This window comes from Caenorhabditis briggsae, assembly GCF_000004555.2.
Source record: "Caenorhabditis briggsae complete genome, chrIV, whole genome shotgun sequence".
In the NCBI taxonomy this organism is placed as follows: Eukaryota; Metazoa; Nematoda; class Chromadorea; order Rhabditida; family Rhabditidae; genus Caenorhabditis; species Caenorhabditis briggsae.
Genome location: NC_013487.2, coordinates 11,147,210 through 11,170,238, shown reverse-complemented (window position 1 = coordinate 11,170,238; position 23,029 = coordinate 11,147,210). Strand labels below are relative to the sequence as shown.

The 23,029-nt window shown below is 38.0% G+C and overlaps 8 protein-coding genes across 8 annotated transcripts in view; 4 read left to right on the top strand and 4 right to left on the bottom strand.

Annotated features, from left to right (window-relative positions):
- The window catches only part of CBG01596, a gene marked incomplete at both ends in the record, with an annotated part of 2,282 nt that extends 2,221 nt beyond the window's left edge, over nucleotides 1–61 (bottom strand). Inside the window, one exon of the mRNA XM_002634011.2 lies at nucleotides 59–61. Coding sequence (XP_002634057.2) covers nucleotides 59–61 — 3 coding nt within the window. The remainder of the gene's footprint in view (nucleotides 1–58) is intronic.
- Nucleotides 62–1,114: 1,053 nt separating this feature from the next.
- CBG01600 lies at nucleotides 1,115–2,519 on the bottom strand (the record flags this gene model as incomplete). The annotated part of the gene is made up of 4 exons (XM_002634012.1): nucleotides 1,115–1,506; nucleotides 1,554–1,983; nucleotides 2,034–2,291; nucleotides 2,337–2,519. The coding sequence occupies 4 exons, from the start codon at nucleotides 2,517–2,519 to the stop codon at nucleotides 1,115–1,117; spliced, it is 1,263 nt and encodes a 420-aa protein (XP_002634058.1).
- A 262-nt stretch (nucleotides 2,520–2,781) lies between these two features.
- Cbr-str-81 lies at nucleotides 2,782–4,341 on the bottom strand (the record flags this gene model as incomplete). Its single annotated transcript, XM_002634013.1, has 7 exons — nucleotides 2,782–2,909; nucleotides 3,170–3,347; nucleotides 3,391–3,516; nucleotides 3,559–3,702; nucleotides 3,746–3,887; nucleotides 3,922–4,088; nucleotides 4,135–4,341. 7 exons carry the CDS (start codon nucleotides 4,339–4,341, stop codon nucleotides 2,782–2,784), a joined length of 1,092 nt encoding a protein of 363 aa, XP_002634059.1.
- A 1,360-nt stretch (nucleotides 4,342–5,701) lies between these two features.
- CBG01602 lies at nucleotides 5,702–7,665 on the top strand (the record flags this gene model as incomplete). Its single annotated transcript, XM_045235904.1, has 8 exons — nucleotides 5,702–5,804; nucleotides 5,848–6,017; nucleotides 6,064–6,176; nucleotides 6,220–6,457; nucleotides 7,029–7,122; nucleotides 7,167–7,278; nucleotides 7,327–7,459; nucleotides 7,513–7,665. The coding sequence occupies 8 exons, from the start codon at nucleotides 5,702–5,704 to the stop codon at nucleotides 7,663–7,665; spliced, it is 1,116 nt and encodes a 371-aa protein (XP_045091937.1).
- Nucleotides 7,666–10,490: 2,825 nt separating this feature from the next.
- On the top strand, nucleotides 10,491–12,761 carry CBG01603 (the record flags this gene model as incomplete). Its single annotated transcript, XM_002634015.1, has 4 exons — nucleotides 10,491–10,607; nucleotides 11,148–11,226; nucleotides 11,444–11,508; nucleotides 12,639–12,761. 4 exons carry the CDS (start codon nucleotides 10,491–10,493, stop codon nucleotides 12,759–12,761), a joined length of 384 nt encoding a protein of 127 aa, XP_002634061.1.
- A 475-nt stretch (nucleotides 12,762–13,236) lies between these two features.
- On the top strand, nucleotides 13,237–16,183 carry CBG01604 (the record flags this gene model as incomplete). The annotated part of the gene is made up of 9 exons (XM_045235903.1): nucleotides 13,237–13,270; nucleotides 13,305–13,380; nucleotides 13,667–13,762; nucleotides 14,237–14,345; nucleotides 14,393–14,850; nucleotides 15,155–15,361; nucleotides 15,413–15,530; nucleotides 15,572–15,730; nucleotides 15,776–16,183. 9 exons carry the CDS (start codon nucleotides 13,237–13,239, stop codon nucleotides 16,181–16,183), a joined length of 1,665 nt encoding a protein of 554 aa, XP_045091936.1.
- A 1,495-nt stretch (nucleotides 16,184–17,678) lies between these two features.
- On the top strand, nucleotides 17,679–19,355 carry CBG01605 (the record flags this gene model as incomplete). The annotated part of the gene is made up of 5 exons (XM_002634017.1): nucleotides 17,679–17,851; nucleotides 17,899–18,078; nucleotides 18,456–18,579; nucleotides 18,623–18,781; nucleotides 18,834–19,355. 5 exons carry the CDS (start codon nucleotides 17,679–17,681, stop codon nucleotides 19,353–19,355), a joined length of 1,158 nt encoding a protein of 385 aa, XP_002634063.1.
- Nucleotides 19,356–19,466: 111 nt separating this feature from the next.
- On the bottom strand, nucleotides 19,467–22,385 carry Cbr-asm-3 (the record flags this gene model as incomplete). The annotated part of the gene is made up of 13 exons (XM_045235902.1): nucleotides 19,467–19,695; nucleotides 19,741–19,931; nucleotides 19,978–20,074; nucleotides 20,122–20,223; nucleotides 20,731–20,901; nucleotides 20,946–21,026; nucleotides 21,071–21,181; nucleotides 21,235–21,527; nucleotides 21,674–21,796; nucleotides 21,867–21,958; nucleotides 22,025–22,073; nucleotides 22,120–22,295; nucleotides 22,346–22,385. 13 exons carry the CDS (start codon nucleotides 22,383–22,385, stop codon nucleotides 19,467–19,469), a joined length of 1,755 nt encoding a protein of 584 aa, XP_045091935.1.
- Between the last annotated feature and the right edge of the window lie 644 nt (nucleotides 22,386–23,029).

Below are 23,029 nucleotides of genomic sequence, written 5' to 3'. Positions count from 1 at the left end.
TGATTTCAGCCTTTTTTTTCAAAAATATTTCCACATTTACCCAGTAGGTACTACCTACCATATGAGTGACAAAACGAAACGGTTGAATAAAACATGCTGTGAATTGTGAACCATGCCATCAAATACTTGTAATTTCCCATTTCTTTTCCAGATTTTTTCAGAATACAATACAAGAGGAGCAAGTTAATTGGTAATGATAGAGATAAGGAAAATAGTTCAGTGTATTCGAATATTAGAAGCCAAAGGGGTCCTTGAAGTAGAACCATTTGGAGAAAAAAAATGATTTGCAAGAAAGCGAATCTCAGTTCGAATGGCTCAACAGCGGGTAAAAAACAGAGTAATGGAATAAATCAGTTAGTTGGGCCAGCAAGTGAGAAATCGGATTTTCATGACGAAACGGATTTCTCATGGGAATTTCTGAAGTTCATCGAACTCCTTTACAATCACATGAACGTTCGTGTCTGGAACTTTTGAGTTTCAAAAAAAAAACTGAATTCAACTAAAATCCAAGAGGATTTGAATCCGAGTAACTTTCGAAAACTTTTCTTCTTGGTGACTTTTTATTTACTCCCAAGAAATGCACCTGTTGAGTGAAGTCAGCATTGTGATCCAAATATTAAAAATGTGAGCATCTGTTCCAATTTGCATTCAGTTGTTTTTGTTTACTGTTCCTCATCCACCTATCTATACAACTAGGCATGGCACCGATTAGCTTCAATGAGTTCGAAGTGGTGTGAAGAATAATTGGTTTTTGGTCTGCTCCCTGGGGAAAATTTTCGAAAAGTGAAAGAATTACAGGAGGGAAAATATTCGAAAGTGAAAAGGGTTACTGTAAGAAAAATATCCGAAAAAAAATTTTTTCTAGGGTAAGACCCAATTTTTTTTAGGTCATGACCTAATTTTTTCTAGGTCACGACCCAATTTTTCTAGGTCATGACCAACTGTTTGAAAATTACTGTAAGTATGATTTGTCACATGATTTCTTTTTTTCAATACTTTGTACATGACCGGCTTAACACCTAAGCAAGGAAAGGAAACAAAAAAAAAGCAAGGAAACAAAAAAAAGAACCACGATGCATATCTATCCAGTAGTATCACAGAAAGTTCAAGATGCTTATGGATTGTATTCAATCTTGATGTTCTTGCGTATTTTACTGTCTGATTGTTGGAACATGGACATCTGGAACGTATTCTCCTTGTTGTCATCAGGCAACAGAACATAATCAAATGCGATACGATCCTTTTGAAAGTCGACGTCATTCCATGCAAACTTCTGTACCGAAACTGCTACAATTCTCATCTCTTCCACATTCAAAATTCCAAATGCAGGGTTAGCCATGACACGTGGCACAGCGTTTCCTTTGACTGCATAAGCGATACGATGACGACTGTTGTTGGTGATTTTCATGTGATACGTCAGGTTATCATAGTCAAATGGAGCATTGAAGACAAGTTTACCGGTTGGTAGGAACATCATGTCATTCAAATTTCCCGCTGGGCTGATTGCTGGAAATTAATTATCTGTTGAAAGCTGGAATTGTCTCTGAAAGTACCTCGAGAGTTGAATCCATTGGATTCCGATCTCAGGTTGTAGAATGAGTTGGATTGCATTGGATTGGGTCCCGATTTCAGACGTTGAGAGCCACCAGCCAAATCGGAATGACTTCTTGAAGATGGAAGTTTCGGCTCTGGGTCTGCTGGTGCAGGTGGTTCTTGTTGAGCTTGGGGAGCTTCTGCCACTGGTGCTGGTGCTGGTGCTGGTGGTGGTGGAGCTTGCTCGACTGGAGGAGGTGGTGGTGGTTGTTCAACTGGGACTGGAACTGGCACTGGTTCCGGAGCTGAAGCTGGTGCTTGCTCGACAGGTTTCGGTTGTTCTTGAACTGGTTGCGGAGGTGGTGGCGGAAGGGCAGTTCTGGTCGATTGGTTAGTCTTTGGAGTGGTACGTTGGCTGCGGCTTATTTCGGATACATTCTCATTGCTCTTCTGTAATAAAGATTTTTTACAGGATTAACCCATATTTAGGGAAAGATTACCTGTTTTTTGAGTTGTTCCTGAATGAGTTCACTGATTCTCTTATGTAACTCATATGGTGGAACGTAGAGCAAAACAAAGAGAGCCAGTTTGAAAATGTAGTAACACGGGATTCGTTCCAAACTCCGATCCATCACAGTCAGAGCTCCAAACAACGAGAAGTAGATGAACAGAGAGTCATCCGTTGGTTTCTCGGCTGGGAATACAAAGATGAGGAGAGCGGGAACAAGAACAAGAAGTTGGTTGGCAAAGAAATGAGCCTGAATCGAAATCTTTGTTTCCGGAATTAGATTTCAAGATCTTACATGATCACTGAAAACGAGAATGACAAAAAGGACGCCGCCGAAAATTTTGACAATCAATTCGGCATCCATTCCAGATGCGTCCGCAATCTGACCAATGAAACGGGCGGTAAAGTGTTTCTTATTGTGGATACGCTCACGGAGCCATTCCAGCGTTTCGCATTTGTCGCCACAAGAGTCCGACATTTTGAGTGATCGATTAATCGAATCGATTACGAATCCTAGTAGGGAATAACTGCTGTAGTGGGGATTCTGAAGGCGGGGTTCTGTATAGATCAGGAGGAATGATATGTGGATGCCCCGTTGGCACAGCCCACGTTAAAAGTGTTAAGATAACTTGACATATAAAAATGACAGTAACATCAAAAAACCTTTATTGGGAAAGAGTTTTGGGATTGAGTTGAAGAAGATAGAACAGAATCACAAAATTGGAATTCAATTTTTTCAGTCAGATTCTAGTTGTCAGCGCTATGTTGTCGTTTAAACTTCCTGTTTCAACACTTTCGCAACCAAGGATGTTTCTAGGGAGACACAGGCAACGCATGATTGGACTACAGATGTATGCAGAAAACTGATCTGAAATTTTTTTGTTTTCAGTTTGAAGGAGGGGGAAAATGAAACAAAATTTCTCGAAATTCTGTTCATATACGCTCCTTTAGGATTTGAACTTGTGGGGCAAGTATTGAATGTGCGGTGCCTCTCCCAATTGAGCCACGCTGGCGCAAGCTGAAGCGGCACTATAACGCGCCGTGTAACTCAGAATGCATACCCTAACTTCAAAAAAAATACTTCCCCCCCCCCCCCACCCCTTTATTTTAAACATAAATTGAGCTTACCTGCAATAAACTTCCGGTAATCTTTCATGATGAACAAAACTCCGATTGGGTCAACGGCAGGATAGATGACCAGTGTGATACTCAGAATGTTGGCATCGACACCGAGAGGAATTTCGAAAAACGGAAGAGCATAAAATATGATGCATGGTAGGAAAATGAGAATGGTTGGGGTTGCCGTCTTAAACAAAAAATGGGAATTTCAGGAATGTGGAATGAGTTACCTGTACTAGAAGTGCTCGAAATAGCATCCGCTGGAGCTTTAATTTATCGTTTAACTTGTCTATTCCTTGTTTTGTCCGGAAATATGTCGTACATCCACAATAAATAATAACAATCACCATGCAAGTCTGAAACAGAAAAAGACCTCAAAAGATCCCGGTCAAACATACAAAAACAAAATTGAGGGCTAGAGCTGTTCCCGTCGATAAATAGTTCCATTTTCGGGTTCCGTTCGCATCTCTTGTGAAGTATTCAACTGCCACATAGTGAATCTTGTCAGCTGACACATTGTATTCTTTGGCCATACGTTCTCTGAAATATTCGGTTCAAAAAACTAGTATCCATTCTATTTTACCTGATATCGAAATCTTTTTCCGGTGTTAAATGGATGCCAACGAACCCGCATCCTCCGTACACAACAGCCACAATAAGCATTGCTAAAAAGAAATATACCATGCGCCATCCGAAGAAGTACGTCTTCCTCTTCATGTCCATTTGCCTGAAAAACAGTGAAACTTGTCTTTCTAGCCTACCCTGTCATGACGTAATATCTGCACAGAAACTGAGCAGCGAGTGTCAGAAGTACATATCCAACAGAAACACAACAACCTCCAAGAAGGACCCAAATTCCCCATGGTGGGAGATGAAGAGGATTGCTGAGAGTAAACATCATAAACGATCCTCCAATGGTGTGAAAACTCTAGAAATTGAATAAAATGAAAAGGAATAGACTGAAATGTGGATACCATGTGAGTGACAGAAGCCAGGATGGAGAAGAATATACTTTGACAGCTAAAGTAGGCCATGAGCCATTTGTATCTCCCAATGCCTTTGACGGATTTTGTAACGATACAATAGAGGAGGAGAAGGTTGATCGGGATAGCGAGGGATGTGAACGCAAAATCCACATAACGAGATACGGTCATCCAGGTTGGGCCAGATAGTAGCCTCATCTGAAACTTGTTCCATTAGATAAGAAGTAAAAAAACAATTCTGATTAGCAAAAGATAGAGTAACATTTTGGAAAATCGTTGCATAAAATCATTGAACAGCTTGGAATTTATGAAAAATCAAACAGAAATCTAGGAGCGTCTTTTTTTTAATTTCTGGTATGGAGTACGAAAAAACACAAATTCTCAAGAGAAGGAAGATCGATCGGTGTGTACAGGATCTAACACCATATCTTCTTAAGGTGTAAACTTCCATAAATGAAACGTTCAGAAGCTCAAACATAGAGAGGATCTCAATATTCCAGACGGAAGTTGAGAGCCACGCCCACAAAAATGTAGACTGGAGAATGAAATGGATGTTTACCTTTCAAATTTCGGTCCCAGTGGGATGCTCTTCTGACTAGTATTAATCGATTTAGATGATAAAAGTTAGATGTGATCGTTTAATTTCGTTTGATTTCTGACTACGATATTTTTTTGCTTTGGTAATCTTCTGAACTGGTGAGTGGCCTTTTTAGAGAGTGTGTATTATTCTAAGAAAAAAAACATAATTAGCGGGCTGAAAATAAATTGTAATTGTGGGTTAGTCATTTTGAAATAAACTGATTTTAAAGTCTTGATTATTTTTCTGATATTTCAGAGAACAGAACATGATAAATGAAGATGATGACTGTCTGTGAAGATTGAAACATTAGATTTCAAAATCAATTATTCAGAATCAGGTACTCAAAAAACGAGCATGATTGAGAAATTGAGTTAGATCTCTGGGTATGATCTCCGTAAAAAATCTGTTGGAAACATAGTTTCAAAACCTGTATCACTATCCTATAACTTCACAACTATATACCGTAATCCCTGTCGATACTATTTTGTAACGCTCATAATTACTCGGGGCTCAAATTTGTACTGGCATAAAATTTGAATGAAGCGTTGTACTGGGATCAAGTTTGGAGTGCAGAAATCTGAAAGATGCATGTGTAAACTGACCAAACTTCAAACGAATTCATCAACTTTGAGCTGAGTTATCACTTGTCAAAGTTGCTTCATCTTATGAAAATCACAAGAAAAATTTTGTCGCTCATCTTTGGACAGTCAGTACATTTGAATCAAACCTAAAATTATATTTATACCAATTTCTGTGCTTTCAAGATAATTTTAAAAATATATCCGTTTTATCAGTCCGGGTAATCGTACGAAACCCTGTATATACAGTAACCCTGTGAATTCAATTTTGTAACGGATCTATGAACTTTGGTACGAGTAGACTCTTGTTGTACAAATGAAACAACATTCCCACACTTTATTTTCTTCAGATGCTACGACATTTGGGTATTTATTACAACCAACACTCTCTTCAGGAAAAATGGGGGTCACTTCTTGTAACTCGACCCTGCAGATGGTCATTTCTCTTCTTTTTTGGCAAATGTTATGGGTCCTTCAACTATTATTAGTGGCTGCTGTAGTAGGTTCGTTTTTAGAATTATTTTTGATTCAATCTTTTTTACTCAGAAGACTCAAATACTGAAACTCTCCTGAAACAGCTATTCAATACGACTTATGATGTTGATATGAAGCCATCAGATGATCTGACGGTGGTCACGATCACTCCTAACACTTTTATATTACTTTCCATGGATCAGACACAAGAAACGATTCAATATTCTGAAGAATTTCTACTGGTAGTATAATTTTTTAATTGTTTTCTTTTGTGAAGGACTGATTCAGAAATGGTTTGACCCGATTCTCTACTGGAATAAATCAGAAGTGGCATATGATAAAGATTGGGTTAAAATTGAAGCTAGTAAAGCATGGATTCCAGATGTAATTATAACAAATGCGTAAGGTTTCAATTTTTGTAACATACAGAGTTCCGAATTTCAGCATATCCATTGACGAACTGCTTGATAAAGATCTGCAAATGGCTGATTTGCACTACGATGGAATAATCAGAACGAGTCTTCCTGCTGTTGTTAGCTCACCGTGTCCACTGAAAATCGAAAACTTCCCATACGATGTTCAGAAATGCAATATCTCAATGGGATCGTGGAGTTTTGACAGAGATTTCGTTGCTGTCAATTCATCTGTAGAGACATTATGGCCACAGAAAGGAAGGATTGAGGTCTTGAATCTGAAAGAGAAAGGTCTAGAATTTTAATTTCAGGGAAACAGTGAATGGGAGCTAATTTCTATAACCACAGTGAGGTCGGATAATTATGACACATTACTGGTGGGTTACAAGATCAAATAAAAGTTCAAGATGTGTATTTAGGAAAGTTGGTTTTCTGAAATTACTTACATAGTGACCCTAAAAAGGAAACCGGTGTACTATGTGTTAGTTATCCAAGCACCTACATTCATACTTTGTACTATTACAATTTTTGGTCTGTTCACACCGAATAGCAATGAAGATGAGCGACTTTCAAAGGTTTGCAACATACCGGAAACACTCCAATAAAAGACCACCCGAACCGTCAACGTTGAGCCCATATATCTCTTCCTGTAAAAGATCTTAAAAAGTGTTAAACTGACAAAAGGTTTATCATGATATCAATAATATTTCATCAATTGATCTCTTTTTGATATCTTTCACAGAAACCGAGATAAATAAGATTAAAGTTGACGATTTGGGTGGGCTTCTGTTAGAGCAAATACGGTACACTAATTATTATTAACGGAGTTTCTTCTTTCAGGTAGAATTATGTTTGAACATGTTTGCTGCTATTTCTATGATGCTCCAACTTGTGTCCGATATGATGCCAAAAGCATCTCGTCTTCCTCTTTTAGGTGACCCACTCTATTTTTGTTTCCGTCGTAAGCCCTCCTTGCAGGCAATTACATCATCGCGGAAGTGTTCGTCGTAACCGCAGCAACCATTGCTGCTATTGTCATTCAGCAGGTCCACCACCACGTGCACACAAGTGCTATACGACCTCCGAATTGGTGAATAGGCTTATGACTTTTTTAATGGGCTTTCTCCCTATTTTGTAGGTTGCGTTGCCTAGTGTTGTGTGATTGCAAACAAAGACTTGACTCGGTCTCTGAAGCGAGCACCACAAGCAGTGTGGAGGTTCCAGAGCAGACGATTCAATCATTCACTATTCTGAAGACCTCTCTTCACCAAGTAAATAACATGACATACTTCTCATATTCATTCGTTTTTTTCTTTTCATTCAGACCGCAATCCTAGTTCGTGACACTCTACAACGGATGTCATCTGTCAGCGAAAACCAACTGTTGTGGCTGAAAATTCTCGACAAAACCGACTTATTGTGTCTTGTTCTTTTTCAAATCGCAAATATTGTAGTCACTGTTGTCTTTTGGAGATAAAATTTGAGAAAGTTGACTAGTTTTAATAAAACATGACGTTTTTTCCTTTTCTGAACTTCAAAAATATGCTATTGTGTGTTCGATTTTTTTCAGTTTTGTGATTAAGGCTTCCATTCGGTCGGGAAATTTAGCCGACCGACAGCCGACCGTTTTCGTGCATTTACGCGTCAACGTGTTTGCATCGCTGCATTGTATTTTACGACAAATTACTCACTAAAAGACTCGTTTGTCGTAAAATAAAGTGCTTCGCACGCAAAAATTCGTGTTTTTTTGCGCAAAGGCACGAAATCGGTCGGAGCGCCGACCGATCGGTCAGCTCGGTCGGCTGTCGGTCGGCTGGGTCGGTGGTCGGTCGGCGATTTTCGACTGACCGAAATGGAAGCCTTATTTGTGATTTTGATCCTTAATCTAGTCTTTTATGCTTCATTCGTAGCAAAGGGTGCTCGAAGTATCGCGAAATTCGAATAGTTTTTGCAAGCCTACCGTAGGATTCTTCAAAGGCGCATCTCTAAATTGTGCATTCGCTGTGCGGTCAGAAGAAAGTTTTGAGCTTGCGCCTTTTGAAAAATCATACGGTTCATAAAACGTTTGAAAACTGCAAATTTTTTGCGGAATATCAACTTCTGACTCGAAGTTACGATGCGGTGTATGGCTGCCTCAAGATTTTTAGTACATAATAATTCGTGAGAGCTTACACCTTTTCTCTGCCCGGCGGTCTCTTCTTCATTTCTGTCACTTTCGCGACGACCTTCGTTTTCTTCCATTGCACTCACTTCTCTACTTCTTCTTCTTCTTCATCTTTTCCCCTATTTTTCTTCTCCTTTTCACAAACTTTCTCTGTCGCCCCGCGTGAAATTGAATTGGCTTTCGCATGTCGCTGAGCAAGGCAGAGAACGCGCGAAAAAGAGCATTGACATGAATGTTATATCACTCCCGCTACTCCTTTATTTGTGTGTCTCCAAATACCGCTTCTTCCATTGGTTGTGTTGTTTTACGTGTTGAAATTCAAGCAAATATTTACTAAAACAAGAAGAAGACCAGAGATTTCTCATGAGCTTCTGAAACAATGCCGCACCCCGCTGCTTTGCTCATTGAAATTCGTCTCTTGTGCAGCGACGTCAGGCAACGTCTTCAAGAAAGTGGAGAGTCCCAAGAGGAAAAAAAAAGAAAAAAGTATACACCACATACTAAAAGTTTGCTTTAAACGTCGACCTAAATTTCGGCAGTTTTGGATTCAAATCCGCCAATTTGAAGGAATACCCAAATATTTTTCTCCAATTCGCTATTTTCTCTCTTTTTCCAAATTCAACTTTTCTCACGCTCTGATGCATTCCGACTAGTTTTTTTCACATCCTACTCAACCTATTCTCCTTTTTCATCATCAATTCGAACCGATAAAAAAATCGGATTTTTAATTGTCGTTTTTTGAAGATGCAAAGACACGAAGACATCAAACAGGTGTTGTGTTTATGTTAGGCGGATATCGATACATCTTACTCACACTCAACAAATCAAGACACTGGACAACAAAACAAAAGAGATATGCTTTCCCTTTCGTTGTATTAATATGATACGAGAAAGAGATTAATCTTTGAATGTTCTTTTTGGTTTTTGTTCTCTATTTTTCTTCAGGGATGTTTGGAACGGAATTCTGAATTCCGAAAAATTTCCGATAAATGAGCATTTTCGGTGTGAAATTCCAAGAAAAAAAAATTGCTGACGGAACATTTCCGAAGCGTTTTTTCGGAATATCTCGGATTTCTTTTTCGGAATCAAAGATTTTTGAACTACGATATTTTACAGGCGCACGCTAAAAGTTTCTTTGCGGGTATCGAGCGGAATTACTTTAATTTTTTCGCGTTTTTGAAATCTTTTTGTACAAAAAGAACAAAATTGTGTGAATATTTCTCCAATTTTCGGTTTTTTTGTGTTGGGAAAATGGGATTTCTATTTACATTAGAATTTGTTCGAAATTCTGAAATAGTTAAAATCGAAATATTCCGAAAATCCGAAGTTCTAAACTCGGATTTTTCGATATTTCGAAAAATTCCTGTTTTTATTTTGAGCAAAGGACAAAAAAAACGATAGAGGTGGTTCAGAAGTGGCCACTAGATTCTCCTCTTTAAAAATTTGAAGTACTACATTTTGTACTTCAGAATTATTTTCTCCACCAAATCTTTATGCAGTTTCTTCTTAACGTTTAATGGAAATTTACGACTTCGTGCTGTTGGGATGTGCTTCCTCCTCTTCGTCTTCTTTTTTCGTCTCCCCTAGTTTTCTCTCATTTCAGCTCGATTGTCATGCCGCTTGGGGTCTCCCCACATGTTCCGCTGCCATCTCTCCTCTTCCTTCCTCTTCTTTACTCCGGAGACTTTTTTCTTCTTATTTTGCTTTACTTCGTCCTTCTCTCTTCTCTTCTTGCTTGTTTCGCTTGTTTTCCACCACGTAGATAATAGACAACACTGCAAAAGAGTTGTGGGTACTACTTGACATAGAATGCCATTCGACCCATCCTCCCCGTTTTCTCTTCCCTTCCTGTTCTTCGATCTGTCCCCCCATCTCTCAATCACCTTTGATAGACTGTGACAAGTTTCGAAAAACGCGATGTAATTCGACCCAACCTACTTTCGAAGGCTAATAAAATGACCTCGAAACTGTCTCGATCGATACTTTTGTTGCCATCGCTTTCACTTTTTTGTATCCATTTCTGGTCACTCTCTGTGTCTATTTTCCCCATAGACACATAATTTTGGTTGTTTACCTACCTACCTACTCTGCTTTATTCAAATATATTGTACACATATTTTTCTTCTTCAGATCAAACGATGCGGTTCCTCGTAGTGTTCGTCTGCTTGTTCGCCGTGTCCGCAGCTCTCAACTGTTACATCTGTAACAGCTTGGCTCAACCGGATTGTACAACTAACTACCAATCATTCAACAAGGTAAAACCGAACGATTTTAATATGAGAGTCTCATCGATGTTTGGATTGGCAGTTTCGAAATTTCTGGTCTTAGAAATCCGACTTTCCGACAAAAGCGCGAAAAATTGATGAAAAATTGACAAACAGGTTTCAAGAACGCAAAGAAAATTCTGCTCAAGACCCACAAGAAAACTTTTGGCTCTATCTGATTCCAGCGGTCCCTGGAGAAAATAACGGTCCGCAGTGAAAATTTTCTTTTTGGACCATTATTTTCCCTGCGGAACGCTATTTTCACTGCGGACCGCTTTTTTCACTGCGGACCGTTATTTTCTCTAGGGACCGCTGAAATCATATAGAGCCAAACTTTTCGCATGCGCCTTTAACATACCGTAGTCTAGAAAGCCCCAATTTCGAAAAAAAAGACATCGAAAATATTCCGGTCCGTATTTTCGGGTTTCTGAATTCTGTTCCAAACATCCCTGGAGAGTCTGGAAATATCAAAGAACTCTGACCACTATATTTGACACAGTAACTTTCGAAAGACCCATTGCTATCTTCCAGATATGCCCAGTCAAATCATTCGCCGGATTGAAAGCAGTGAAGCCAGTCGGATGCCGTGTTACCCGTCAATACGTCAACGGTGAGCTTTGGTGGTATATCTTCAAAAATCGTAGAGCGAACTTTCACTCTTTTTCTCCCCGAAATATCTTTAATTCTTCTCTCTTTTTGCTTTGACTCAAAGAAAAGCTTACTACTGGTGGGCAGTAGTTTTTCTGGGAGAAAACGAGAGAAACGACACAACTTTGCTTCCGGTTCTCGTGGAATTTGAAAAAAGAACGAATTTCTATTTTTTCCAGAAGAAACTTCGATCGTCAGAGAATGCGCTTACACTGGAGAGGATGTTGACAAGAAATCAAACAAGGTGAGGGCAGAACCTGCATTAAAAAAAATTAGCATTACAAAAACCTGGCAAAAATCAAAGCTGTGGAAGAAAAAAGCCGGTCGCCGTGGCCGAAGGTCCCACAACGAAAACTACCGTAATCTCAAATTTTTTTTTCTGGTTTTTTCATCTCGATTTTCATTGCTGTTCGTCGGGTTTTCTGTTATTATTCTCCCGAAAAAATCGGAAAATACATATTTCTGATAGTGAAAAAATTGACTGGAAACGCACAAAAATCGAGAAAATATTTCCGGAAAACAAACATATTTTTAGGTTACGGCATTCTTCTGTTCTGAGGACCCTCCGGAGGGCCCTTCAATTACAGGGGGCCCTTCTATTTTTCCAGACATTTTTTTCCGAAAATTTTTATCAAGAAATTAGGCGAATTTTCGTTCAAAATGCATAAAAATGAAAGAAAATAGGCTAATTTCATTAAAATTAGAAAAGTTGTTAAGAACAAAAACTATGTTTCAACGAATTTATCTGAAATTCCGGAATTACCGGAATATTTTTCACTAAAAACGTGCGGAAATTTTCAATTTCAAGAAACATATTATGAAGACGGCTTTCCAAGCCCCTTTCGGAGGGCCTTTCTATTAGAGGGGCCCTTCTAATACATGTTTTACGGTAATACCAGAACCTGAAAAAAAGATCATGGCATAAAAATTTTGATAATTCATGTTTGAACAGTAGAAAACAATTTAAAGGACCAAAATTTTTATTAATAGGTTGTTCAAAAAGTAATTTCGCGAATTTCAGTACTTTTTTCACTGTTATGTATTTTTGGAATTGTCAGTTTTTTGTTTAAAATTATAGGCTTAGGCTCAAATTCTTCTTATATTCTGTAAGAACGCCCACAAAAACTGCAGAAAATTTAAAAATGTTTTAAAATGTAGTCAAAGAGACTTTGTAGTCAAAGAGACAAGTGTAGTCAAAGAGATAAATGTAGTCAAAGAGACTTTGTAGTCAAAGAGAATGTGGAGTCAAAGAGATAAATGTAGTCAAAGAGACTTTGTAGTCAAAGAGAATGTGGAGTCAAAGAGATAAATGTAGTCAAAGAGACTTTGTAGTCAAAGAGTGGTGTAGTCAAAGAGTAATTGCCTTAATTTCAGGGATCCCTGGGAGTGTCTCGTGTTTACTCTCAATGCTCGGAAGCTCTCTGCAACTCTGCCAACTCATCTTTCCACTTCATCACTGCTGCCATCCTCGTCGCCGTCTACAAAATCTTCGCCTAAAAAACCAAAACCTCCCCGAATCAGATTGAATCAATACTCCAATAGAATTTTCCAATTACCTTTCACTCAACTCAAACATAACGCATGAAATGCATCTTTCATTTTTTTAGAGTTCCCCGCTTTTAGCCTCTACACATTTCACTTTTCCGTCCTCCTCTCCTCTTTCTATATGTGAATCCCCGTTTCTTCCCATCTTTCCGAAATCTGTTCAATGCTCATTAGATTCATTGCTAATCACTATCTTGTTCTGATGTTAGCATATATTTTGGGTATGCTGTCTGAATTACTTGATCGCATTTTTGGAATACTGCCTTCTCTGTCATACTCTTATAAATCATTATTCCTTATACTCTTTTGACCCCTTCCAAACACAAAAAATCAGCTAACTTGAGACTCGTGACTTAACAACAGAAGACCAAGAAGCTCATACCACGGTTTCCAGAAATATTTTCAATTAATTTTTTTTTCTCAAAAAATGGCATTAAAAGTGGTTCACCTGCTCAAAAACGGTAGGAAATCACCTGTTTTCCTCCAGAATTATAGGATTTCGCTCGTCGTCACTTGAGTTATTCTCACGTCTTCACGCCGTCATGGACGGTCTCTTATCGAGAAGTGGAAGGTAATTTTTCTAAAATTTGAATTTTTAGGCGATCGAAAAGTTCTGAATGATTAAATTCAATACCGTACACTTTGAGCTCAATTATCTCGAGGCCTGTGAAGGATTTCAAAAAGTGGTGAACTGATAAAATATGTATCATAACTTCACCAATATTTTATCAGTTGACAAACTTTTGATATCTTTTACAGGAAGCTAGATAATTGGGCTCAAAGTGAACGTCTAGGGTTGGATTCTATTAGAGCTCATTCTGTATTTTTTAAACTGTAATTATAACAAAAAATTTCAGTACTGGCAAAGACGCGGAAAAGACAAAAGATGGTTTGAAGGCTCTTGGAGATTTGATGAAACTTTCAGAAGCAGCGAAACAAAATGATACTGTTGGGTGAGGTGGTTGGAGTTGGGCTGTAGTTTCAGCTACCGTAACCACTATAATACGTCGCTTTTCTTTTTTCCGGAACCCTCAAAATCGAGGGGGGGGGGCCTATCCTTATTGAACGCGCTATAGAACGTCACAGTCAACTTGTGCTATAGAACGTCACAGTCAACTCAAAGTTTGAGTATAGGGTGGCCTTCTATCAGAGTGTTTATGGTAATCATCTTCATTGTTCCTTATGTTTTTTGAACCCGAGCCTAACGATAAAAGTTTTTTTTTCTGTAAAATTTAGAATAGGTTAATTTTGAACCCAAAAACTAGCCGGAGCCTCCCAACAATTGTCGGAATGAAGAAGGAGAAGTACAGTAATCTAACCGATCAAGTATAGAACGGAGAGTTTGGGACTCCAGTTTCCGTATTTCGTATTCCGATTCCGGATTTCGGGGTTTTTTTTCAAATCAATTGACAGTTTTCACATTACAGAGCCACTAATGCGCTGATCACTTTGACGCAAGACCTAATGAAGTATGCTCACAAAAATAATGAAACCACTCTTGAAGGAAAAGGAAAACATAACCACCATCATATCTGGGTAATTATGCTTCAAAATATAATCTAGAATTTTTTTTTGAATTGTAGCAATCTCAATCTACCAACAAAACAGATTCAATGGAGTACATGAATGACACCCAAACTTCTGCAAGTTCATGGAAAAGTAAACTTCAAGCATTTCTTCAAGTAAACAATGACTCGAATTCTACTGACTACGGTAACAACTACGCAGCTTCCTGGGGAGACTCAACAGGTTTTGGTAGTAATGAAGACAGTCAGCTACCCAACTTGTCTCTATTTGATTTTGGTTTGGGAGGAGGCTTGTTAGAACCTTTCGATTTGAACAAGGCTTACTCGCATAATACATTTATGAATGTATTTTGCACCGCCACTATGATTTCATTTGTGTATTATGTCCCAAGGATGATCTACTATCGTGCAAACAATCTTTCAAATGATAAAAAACACTCGTCATTTGTTCCAATATTCTTCTTGTCGCTGATTGCTATTTCTGGAGCAATAATTCACATTGCAAACTCTTATTAGTGAGTGTGGAACTGATGAATGTATATACTGTAAACACCCTACCAAACTAGTTTCAAACTTTTAACTTTGAGCCAGTTTATCTCTTTTTTTGTGAAAGATATCAAAAAATGGGGAACTGACAAAGTATTTCTGATAATATGATAAACTTATCAGATCTCTTTTTGATACCTCTTACATGAAACGAGATAAATTGATTCAAAAAGGAAAGTCAGGGACTCTATCTATTAGAGTTTTTACGGTAGGGAAACATTTGTCGTTTTTTCCGCATTCTGAAATTTTTCCAATAACAAAATAATCTTCCAGCTATGCAACTCATAACCCGTTAGCCGTAATGATGTCCGGTAATTTCTCTTTAGAAGATCTCTTCGCACCGCCGGACCATCTTACGCCAATGTTTTACAAAACGTTGACTGCTTCAATCAATCGTATCGTCTCTCCAATTGTTTCTTTGCTTTGTCTGCAACAAATTTCTACCCATTCTCAACACAATATTAATTTTTTGCAAAATCCGTCAGTGATTCCAGGTAATTTTCAAAATTTCTTAATCTGAATTTATTTTAGAATTGTTCAAATGATCTACTGTCTCATCAGTTCAGGAGTGGTTTTTGGGTATTCCTATTATGAGGAGAACGAATTTATGAATGCTTACGCTGACAGCGAGTATCCAGACCAAATTCATGTTAGTTTGGAAAGTTGAAAATATAAAATTTGGGTTTATAGGTCGATTTTTCTGATATAATCCCTCCTCTGATCACTGCATTCCTTTTCTTCTTCGCCAAACACACAATCTCCCGTCAATCTCTCTATACCACTGAAAAATATGGACCAAATGGACCGACAACTCTGGATAGAGTCTCCAAAGTCGTCGTATTCCAAACGGTATCGATTCTAAACAGAGATAAAAATAATTATCTTTAATTTCAGGTGATGGTATTCTTTGCACTTTGCGCCATTTTCTGGAGTCCATCCCGAGAAGAGGAATTGGCCCTGAGTCCATTAGCATCCACATGGTATTACTTCTTCATCACTGCTCAAACACCCGTTGTTCATATCGTCCTCTTCCGATCTCTTCTTCGCTCCCGTAAATCTACTCGTATCTGTTTTTTGGTTTGTTGCCATTCTGGAGAAAAGGTTGATGCAACTGCTGATAACGGTGTTGAGCTGAATCAACATCCTAAAATTAATGAGCCAAGTGAGAAGAATGATGAGAATCGAGATGAAGAGGATCAGAACGAAGAAGAAAATACCATGGAAACTTTGGATCACAACAAGATTGTAATCATCCCAGATGGGGCGTTGTTGGAGGGAAAACCTGAAGTCAAGGAAGCATAAATCTCATACCGTAAAACCTGTAATATAAGGGACAACTAACTTTGAACCAACTTATCTCAGTTCTTGTCAAAGATATAAGAAAAGTGTCAACTGATAAATTGTTTATCATAATATTGGAGACATTTTATCAGTTGACACATTCTTTATATTTTGCAATAGAATAGAGATAATTGGACTCGAACTTGTTACAGGTTTTACGGTAATTTATCTTGCAAATATTTTGGTCTGACACATATTTATTTTTGTCTTCATGAATATTCGGAATAAATATTTTCTGTGTTTCTCCCGGGTTTCCAATAGTCTCTGTTAAAAAAAATTATCTGGAAAGTACGAAATTGATAAAGAGCAACCTAAAAGGGATACATAGCTAATATTTTACCGTAGATCCTCTAATAGAAGCCCACAAAGATTGAGCTCAATTATCTCGATTTCTGTTAATGATATCAACATTTTGTCAACTGATAAGTAATTTTTCAAAATAACACCCATATTTTATCAGTTGATTAAATTTTGACATCTTCCACAGGAATCTAGATAATTGAGCTAAAATTCGACGGTTTGGGTGGGCATGTATTAAAGGAAGTACGGTAATTCAAGCTCATTATAAAAACGGAGTGCTTTCCGAACTGACTATGTACTTTGTATTCACAGCTTTCTTTAAACTTCCTTGTGGTTACCGTAATCCAGTTTCAGAGTCCAAGTCATATGACACCCCCTGGAACTTTAAAAATTCAGGCGGGTTTCTAATTCTTTGACATGAAAACTTCTGAAATTCAAATAAAAATTCAGCTGCTTATAATGAGAAAATTCTGACGATGGAGTTGATGTAATTCTTAATGTCAACCAAGTTCAATTTTCCTAATTTTTTTTCAGTTGCATTCTGATTCTGAAACTGAACCATGTTTGACAATTCTTCGATTTTGAACTTGTGAGTTATTTGTTTTGATTGTCCGGATTTAATATTTTGATTTTCATTGATGTTCGTCGAGTTTTCTGTTATTTTTCTCTAAAAAATTCTCAAAATACAAAAACTTTCAGTCACTTTTTTCGTTATCAAAATTTTTTATTTTCCGACGTTTTTTTAAAGGAAAAATAACAGAAAACGCGACGAAAAGCAGTGAAAAACGAAAAAATAAATACGGAAAATGAAAATATTTCTAGGTTAAGGTAGTTGTCGTTTTTTGTACCAGAATCACATGTTTTAGACTGAATGCTAACTTAAAACGATTGGAAGAGGCTGAAAGACTTTCAAACTACACGGATGGAGTAAGTCTAACAATTCAGTTACAATAGGAATATAACTTTATTTCAAAAGGTTTTGGATTATTCTAATCAAACTCTGGAAGATTTCGGATATGAAGAAAACAATACTACATTAGAGGATTCAATGGCAATACTTGAATATTTATTTGCTAATGTATCATCTGAAGATGTCGATAATTCCACCAACCAAACAATAAACTTGAACGAAAAGTATATACATAGCTCTACAGCCATGACAGCTGCCTATATTGTCTTGATTACTTTTATATTCTATGTTCCACGGATTATCTATTATAGACTCAGTCGATTCTCTAAGGATCGCCAGCTTCCTGGCTACTTTCTTTTGTGGTATCTTTCTTTGATTCCATGTATTGCTGGGTGCATTCATTTTTCTTGTTACCAAGTGTTAGTTTATTTTTGATCCGTTAAAAATCATTCGAAACCTCTTTCAGATTTGTCAGTGGAACTCCGGAACTCCATCCTGATACGTTTGAGGATCAAGTTTACAGTTACTACCTTCTGAAATCAGCAGCGTTTTCCATAAATCGTCTTGTTGCTCCGATCGTTGCGATTTTGTGTATTCAACAAATAGCAACTCACACTCAGTGGAATATTACGATTTTCCAAGAGACGTAAAGATGGGAAACATACTGATAAACCGGGTCCTTGGGGGGCCTTCGTGGGCCCTGTCATAGTTTTTTTAGAATCAATATTTTTGTGCCAACTGAATCAGATATTATAGAACTTGACGAGTATTAAAAATAATATGTTTTGAAAAAAGATATCTAGTCTATGAACACAGTTACAGAAGAAACGGGCTGAGAAAACTATTCAGGTCTTGGCCCGGACCTTTTATTGCTTGTAACTTTGGTTCCTATCATATCTAATTTAGTTGGTCTGAAAATATTGATTCTGAAAGAAACTATGGCAGGGACCGCGTAGACCCGTCAAGAGTCCGGTTTACAAACATGTTGTGCAATGAAATACAAATTGAAAATATAATTTTCAGTGCTGTTCATATGATCTTGTGCTTGTTTGTAACGATTTTTGTTGCCGGATACACTTTTGGTCGGGAATATTTTCTTATGCGATCGCTCGATAGTTCCAGTACAATTTACCCTGACCATATTCATGTAAGCTTGGAAAAATGGAATAGGCATCAAAAATGAATTTCAGTTGGACCTTTTCGACTTGATTTCTCCTGCGATAACAGTAGTTTTGTTTTGGTTCGCGAGACAAAATCTTGAAAGACAATCAGTCTACTCACTAGAGAGATGCGGTCCAAATGATCCTTCAATTCTAGATCGGATTTCCAAAATTTCAGTTTTTCATGGGGTAAGTTTAAGTTGAAAACCTTTGAATTTTTGTGTCAATACTGGTATTCCAGGTAATGCTGATCTTCACAATTGGTGGGATATTAATGGCTCCTTCTGAGCGAGATGAACTCAAGGCGGATCCGAGTGACGGACACACTTCAATATTTTTCATAAGTGCTCAAACACCCTTCGTGCATTGGGTTCTCCTTCGATCTCTTCTTCGGAGCAAGAAACCAACTCGCTTGTGTTTCTTGTTTTGTTTCGGAGACGGAGAGAAAGTTGCCCCTGCTCCGGATGATGTGGAAATGGGAGATCGGAGAGCAGGAAATAAGAATAGGAATCAGAAAACGGAAGAAGAGGAAGAAGACGATGATGATGAACCAGAGACATTGGATGCCAATAAGATTGTGATTCTACCCGAGAGCCAGGCTGAGGAAATTATCAGAAGAGAAGCGATGGAGGTCATCGAAGTGAGAGAATTCAAACCCGAAGAAGATATTCAGGAAGAACAAGATTCTGAGACTAGTAATTTAGAGGATCGTCTAGCAACTCCCGTACCGAACAGTAATCCTAATGGAATTACAGACAATTGACCACCGGCAAGAAACAATAATACATCATCTAAACCCTTCGCACAAATAATAAATCAATTATTTATTGACCCGGATTATTGATTAGTAGGAAAAAAGTTGAGCTCAAAAATCTCAAATCTTGCATTCTTCCTTTCCTCGCCTCTTGCTCTTTTCCGTCACAAATCTAGCAGAATACTTCTTTTTCTTCGCGTCTGGTTTCTGAATCTTCCCTTGTCCTTCTAAATCAGTGCACAATTTGTTAGTCTGATGGAATTGGCGAGCGTCACAGAGATATCCATTACGGCAATCTTGAGTGTCACATGGATGGAGACCGTCATACTGCGAACGACGGTAGTGATTCCTTCAAGAACTTAGATTTCGACTATTTGAGAAAATATAGTCTTACTCGTAATACTTATTGAAAAGAGTTGTGTCTGTCTTCATTCTCTCGATCATTTGATTATATTCATCGGGGGTCTGTCCCTTTAATCCATATTCTGCATTGGCACTCTTATACAATTGCTCCCACACAACATTCTTTGGATTCGCATTGTTAGAAGTCAAATTGAAAAACCATTCTTCGTAATCAATCACTTGCTGAAATAAGAATTTTTCTCCTTTGAATCGAAAAAAGTTAAGTTACATAAGTGGATCCCTTGTAAACACCATCGATAGTGTATATTCTGTATGCAGGGAAGAAATCAGAATACGGAGTTACAGATGGAGCCGAGTAAACCACACTAAAATCATTAGTATGAAATAAGGTATTATTTTTGAAAAATCGAACTTATTTGGTGTAGATTTGTAGTCATCTGGATTCTCATACATCATGTAGAACTTTTCAGAATGGGTGTGTCCGAAGAACTGACCGACAACAGTGTTAGTGAATCTGAAAATTGCAATCAGTGTGTGATTTTGGTTACTTCCAAACGACTTTTCTAAAAAAATTGTTTTAATATATTTTTTAACTTTTTGGAATGAATTTTCGAAAATCACAGTCCGGTTTCATGTCAATTAGTATAGTGACCCAACTTTCTCAAAATTATTCTTCTAGGCCACCGTAGTGGATGGTCCAGAAACGGTTTAACCGACTTTTGTGGCCCAGAAATTACCTGATATTCATTTAGTGGGGTTTCTAGGCCACCATGGTGAATGGCCTAGAAAACAGACAAAGTGAGTTTCATGTCCTTTCGAAGCCGCAAGAGTAGATGGCCTAGAAAAATACACTTCCAAAAGTTAGGTCACCATGTTGGAATAACCTAGAAGCCCAGTTTAGTGGTTCGAACTAATGTTCGAATGCTATTTTCGAAACTAAACAGTCGTTTTCGAATAATGTCTCTCCAAATAAACATATTGCTTGCAATCGTATACACATTTTTTAAAAAGAAAAATGTACCGATTAATAATTTTATAGTAGTTGAGTGCATATCCTTCAAGTGCTTCTCCGTCCGATCCTGGAATATGGGCAACAATGTGAACTTTGTCTCCAACATTTTCCGCATCTTGGAGTTGATTGATTAGCCATTGGAGCGTGCCGTCTGGATCAGTCTGATTAATGTAGAGCCAGCTGGAAATTTCTATTTCGATGAGGATACTCAGAAAACGTCTTACAAGTTGATGCGATCTCCATAGACATTGTTAAGAGAAATGAGACGAAGACCATCGTAGATTTTCTTCATGTAACACCCGTTGCTGAAATTCATTTTTATCTGTTTTATTCTCTTTCCCTTATTTACTATTCCAAAGTTTTCTCCTGATCAGCCGGAATCCATCCTTGCCATGCGTTGGACATAGTCTTGTAAAGCCAATCCATATGATATTTTTTCGGTGTGAAATGTGGAGCAATGCTAGAAACAAATGGAAATTTCGCTGATTAGAGAACTCGAGTCTTTTTGCTCACTTATCAACAGGTACTCCTTCATGATTTCCAACTGCAAAATAGACTGGAGTTGTTGGGAAATACGAGCGAATGGTATCGGAAAGGTTTTTGACCATGAATGAATGAGTTTCTGGTGTGTATGCCCAAACAGTATGAGAAACCAGGTCTCCAGAAACCATAACATAGTCGATAGGTCCCGCGGAGCTGGCAATGTGTTCCAACATGTTGGTGAGCAACCAATAAGGCGTATCACAGGATCCTACTGTACCCCATGGTCCAGCTGCTTGCTTCACTGCTCCATTCTCCACTATTTCCTGGAAACATTTATTTTTTTCACTGTCATTTTTAAAAACAACAAGTAGCAACACCATAAAATGTCATTCGCTCAATGGAAATTCAGATTCCTTCTTTTTTGATAACGAAGTTCGACCTTTAGCCTATTCGAAGTAATAAAACATACGACATTCATATCTTGTGGACGACAACATTGTGGAGTTTCGCATTGTGCTTCGAGTCCGGGTGTATAGAACATGTCAACATGAAGATCGGTCAAGTGGAGAGCACGGAGAGTTGGGTTGCCGGTCTGAAAGATTACGGTACTTCAGCTTCCCGTTTAGCTTGAAATGTATCTCTGAGAAATATTAAAAACTTACAGGAACGACATTCTTTGGAACATAGGCAGGCTGGTTTCCTGGAATCGTCATGTTCCAAATTTCAGCCAATGGATCGACGAAATCTCCACAATCTGAAAGACAGCAATACTTAAATGAAACAGAAAAAAATCTTACTGTTTTTCATGATGAATCCGCACAACTGATGTGGAGTGAGACAACCTTGGAGACAACATACATAAACTCGTCCTGGAAATACCAAAAGTTAAGAGGGTTCCTATTTGTAAAAACTCACCGAGAAATCCGAAATGATAAAGTTACAGACATCATTGTCTTCAATATGGAAATTCTCACAAATGAATACAGCAATCTCCATAACACATTCTTCTGTTTTCTTCTCTCCCCATTCAAATTGCAAAAGATCCACAATAGTCTTACATTCTTCGCAATCAGTGGCAGCTATTACTGTCCCTGAAAAACAAGGTGTATTAAAAACATCAAACCTACAGGAGCTATCATACCCTGAAACGCGAGGGAAAGAACAAGAAGACCGAGAAGCATGGGTCGAGTTGTCTTGCAATAATGCGGGTCGTTTCTGATGTTAGGATGGATGGGGAGACAATTTCCAGTAACAACTGATAAACACAAAGAGAAGCACATGGCGCTGACACGTTGATTGGTGCACTGGTTTCTGATCGAAGTTTGATAAGAAGACAGGGAAACTACAATCTATAAATTCTCGGAGAGGAAACAAGCTGAAAAGAGTTTTTGATTACCGTATTTTCCCTAACAGAGGTCGATTTTCTTCTATTTTCAACTTACTTCTCACAATCAGAGAGGCAGAAAATTACAAAGTAAGAATATGTCTTCAATAAATAACAGAGATAGCGAACTGTACAGCCATGTGCTTCTATTAGAGAAAATACGGTATTTTCTTTGAACGCGGAAATGAAAAACGTCGGAGGGCAAATTAGAAAATTCAGGAGACGTGCGAATGACAACGACATACAGGGTGGCGCATAATTATCTGTGGTTAAGATCGTACTAGCATAAGACTTGAGTAAAGCGTTGTATTGGGCACTAATTTGGATCGCTAAAACATCAGGAAACTGGAAAATTTCAAATTATTAGAAACATTTTGCTGTTCATTTTTGGACAATCATACCAATACCCAGACTTGAGGAATAGATTTAAAATTTTCAGTA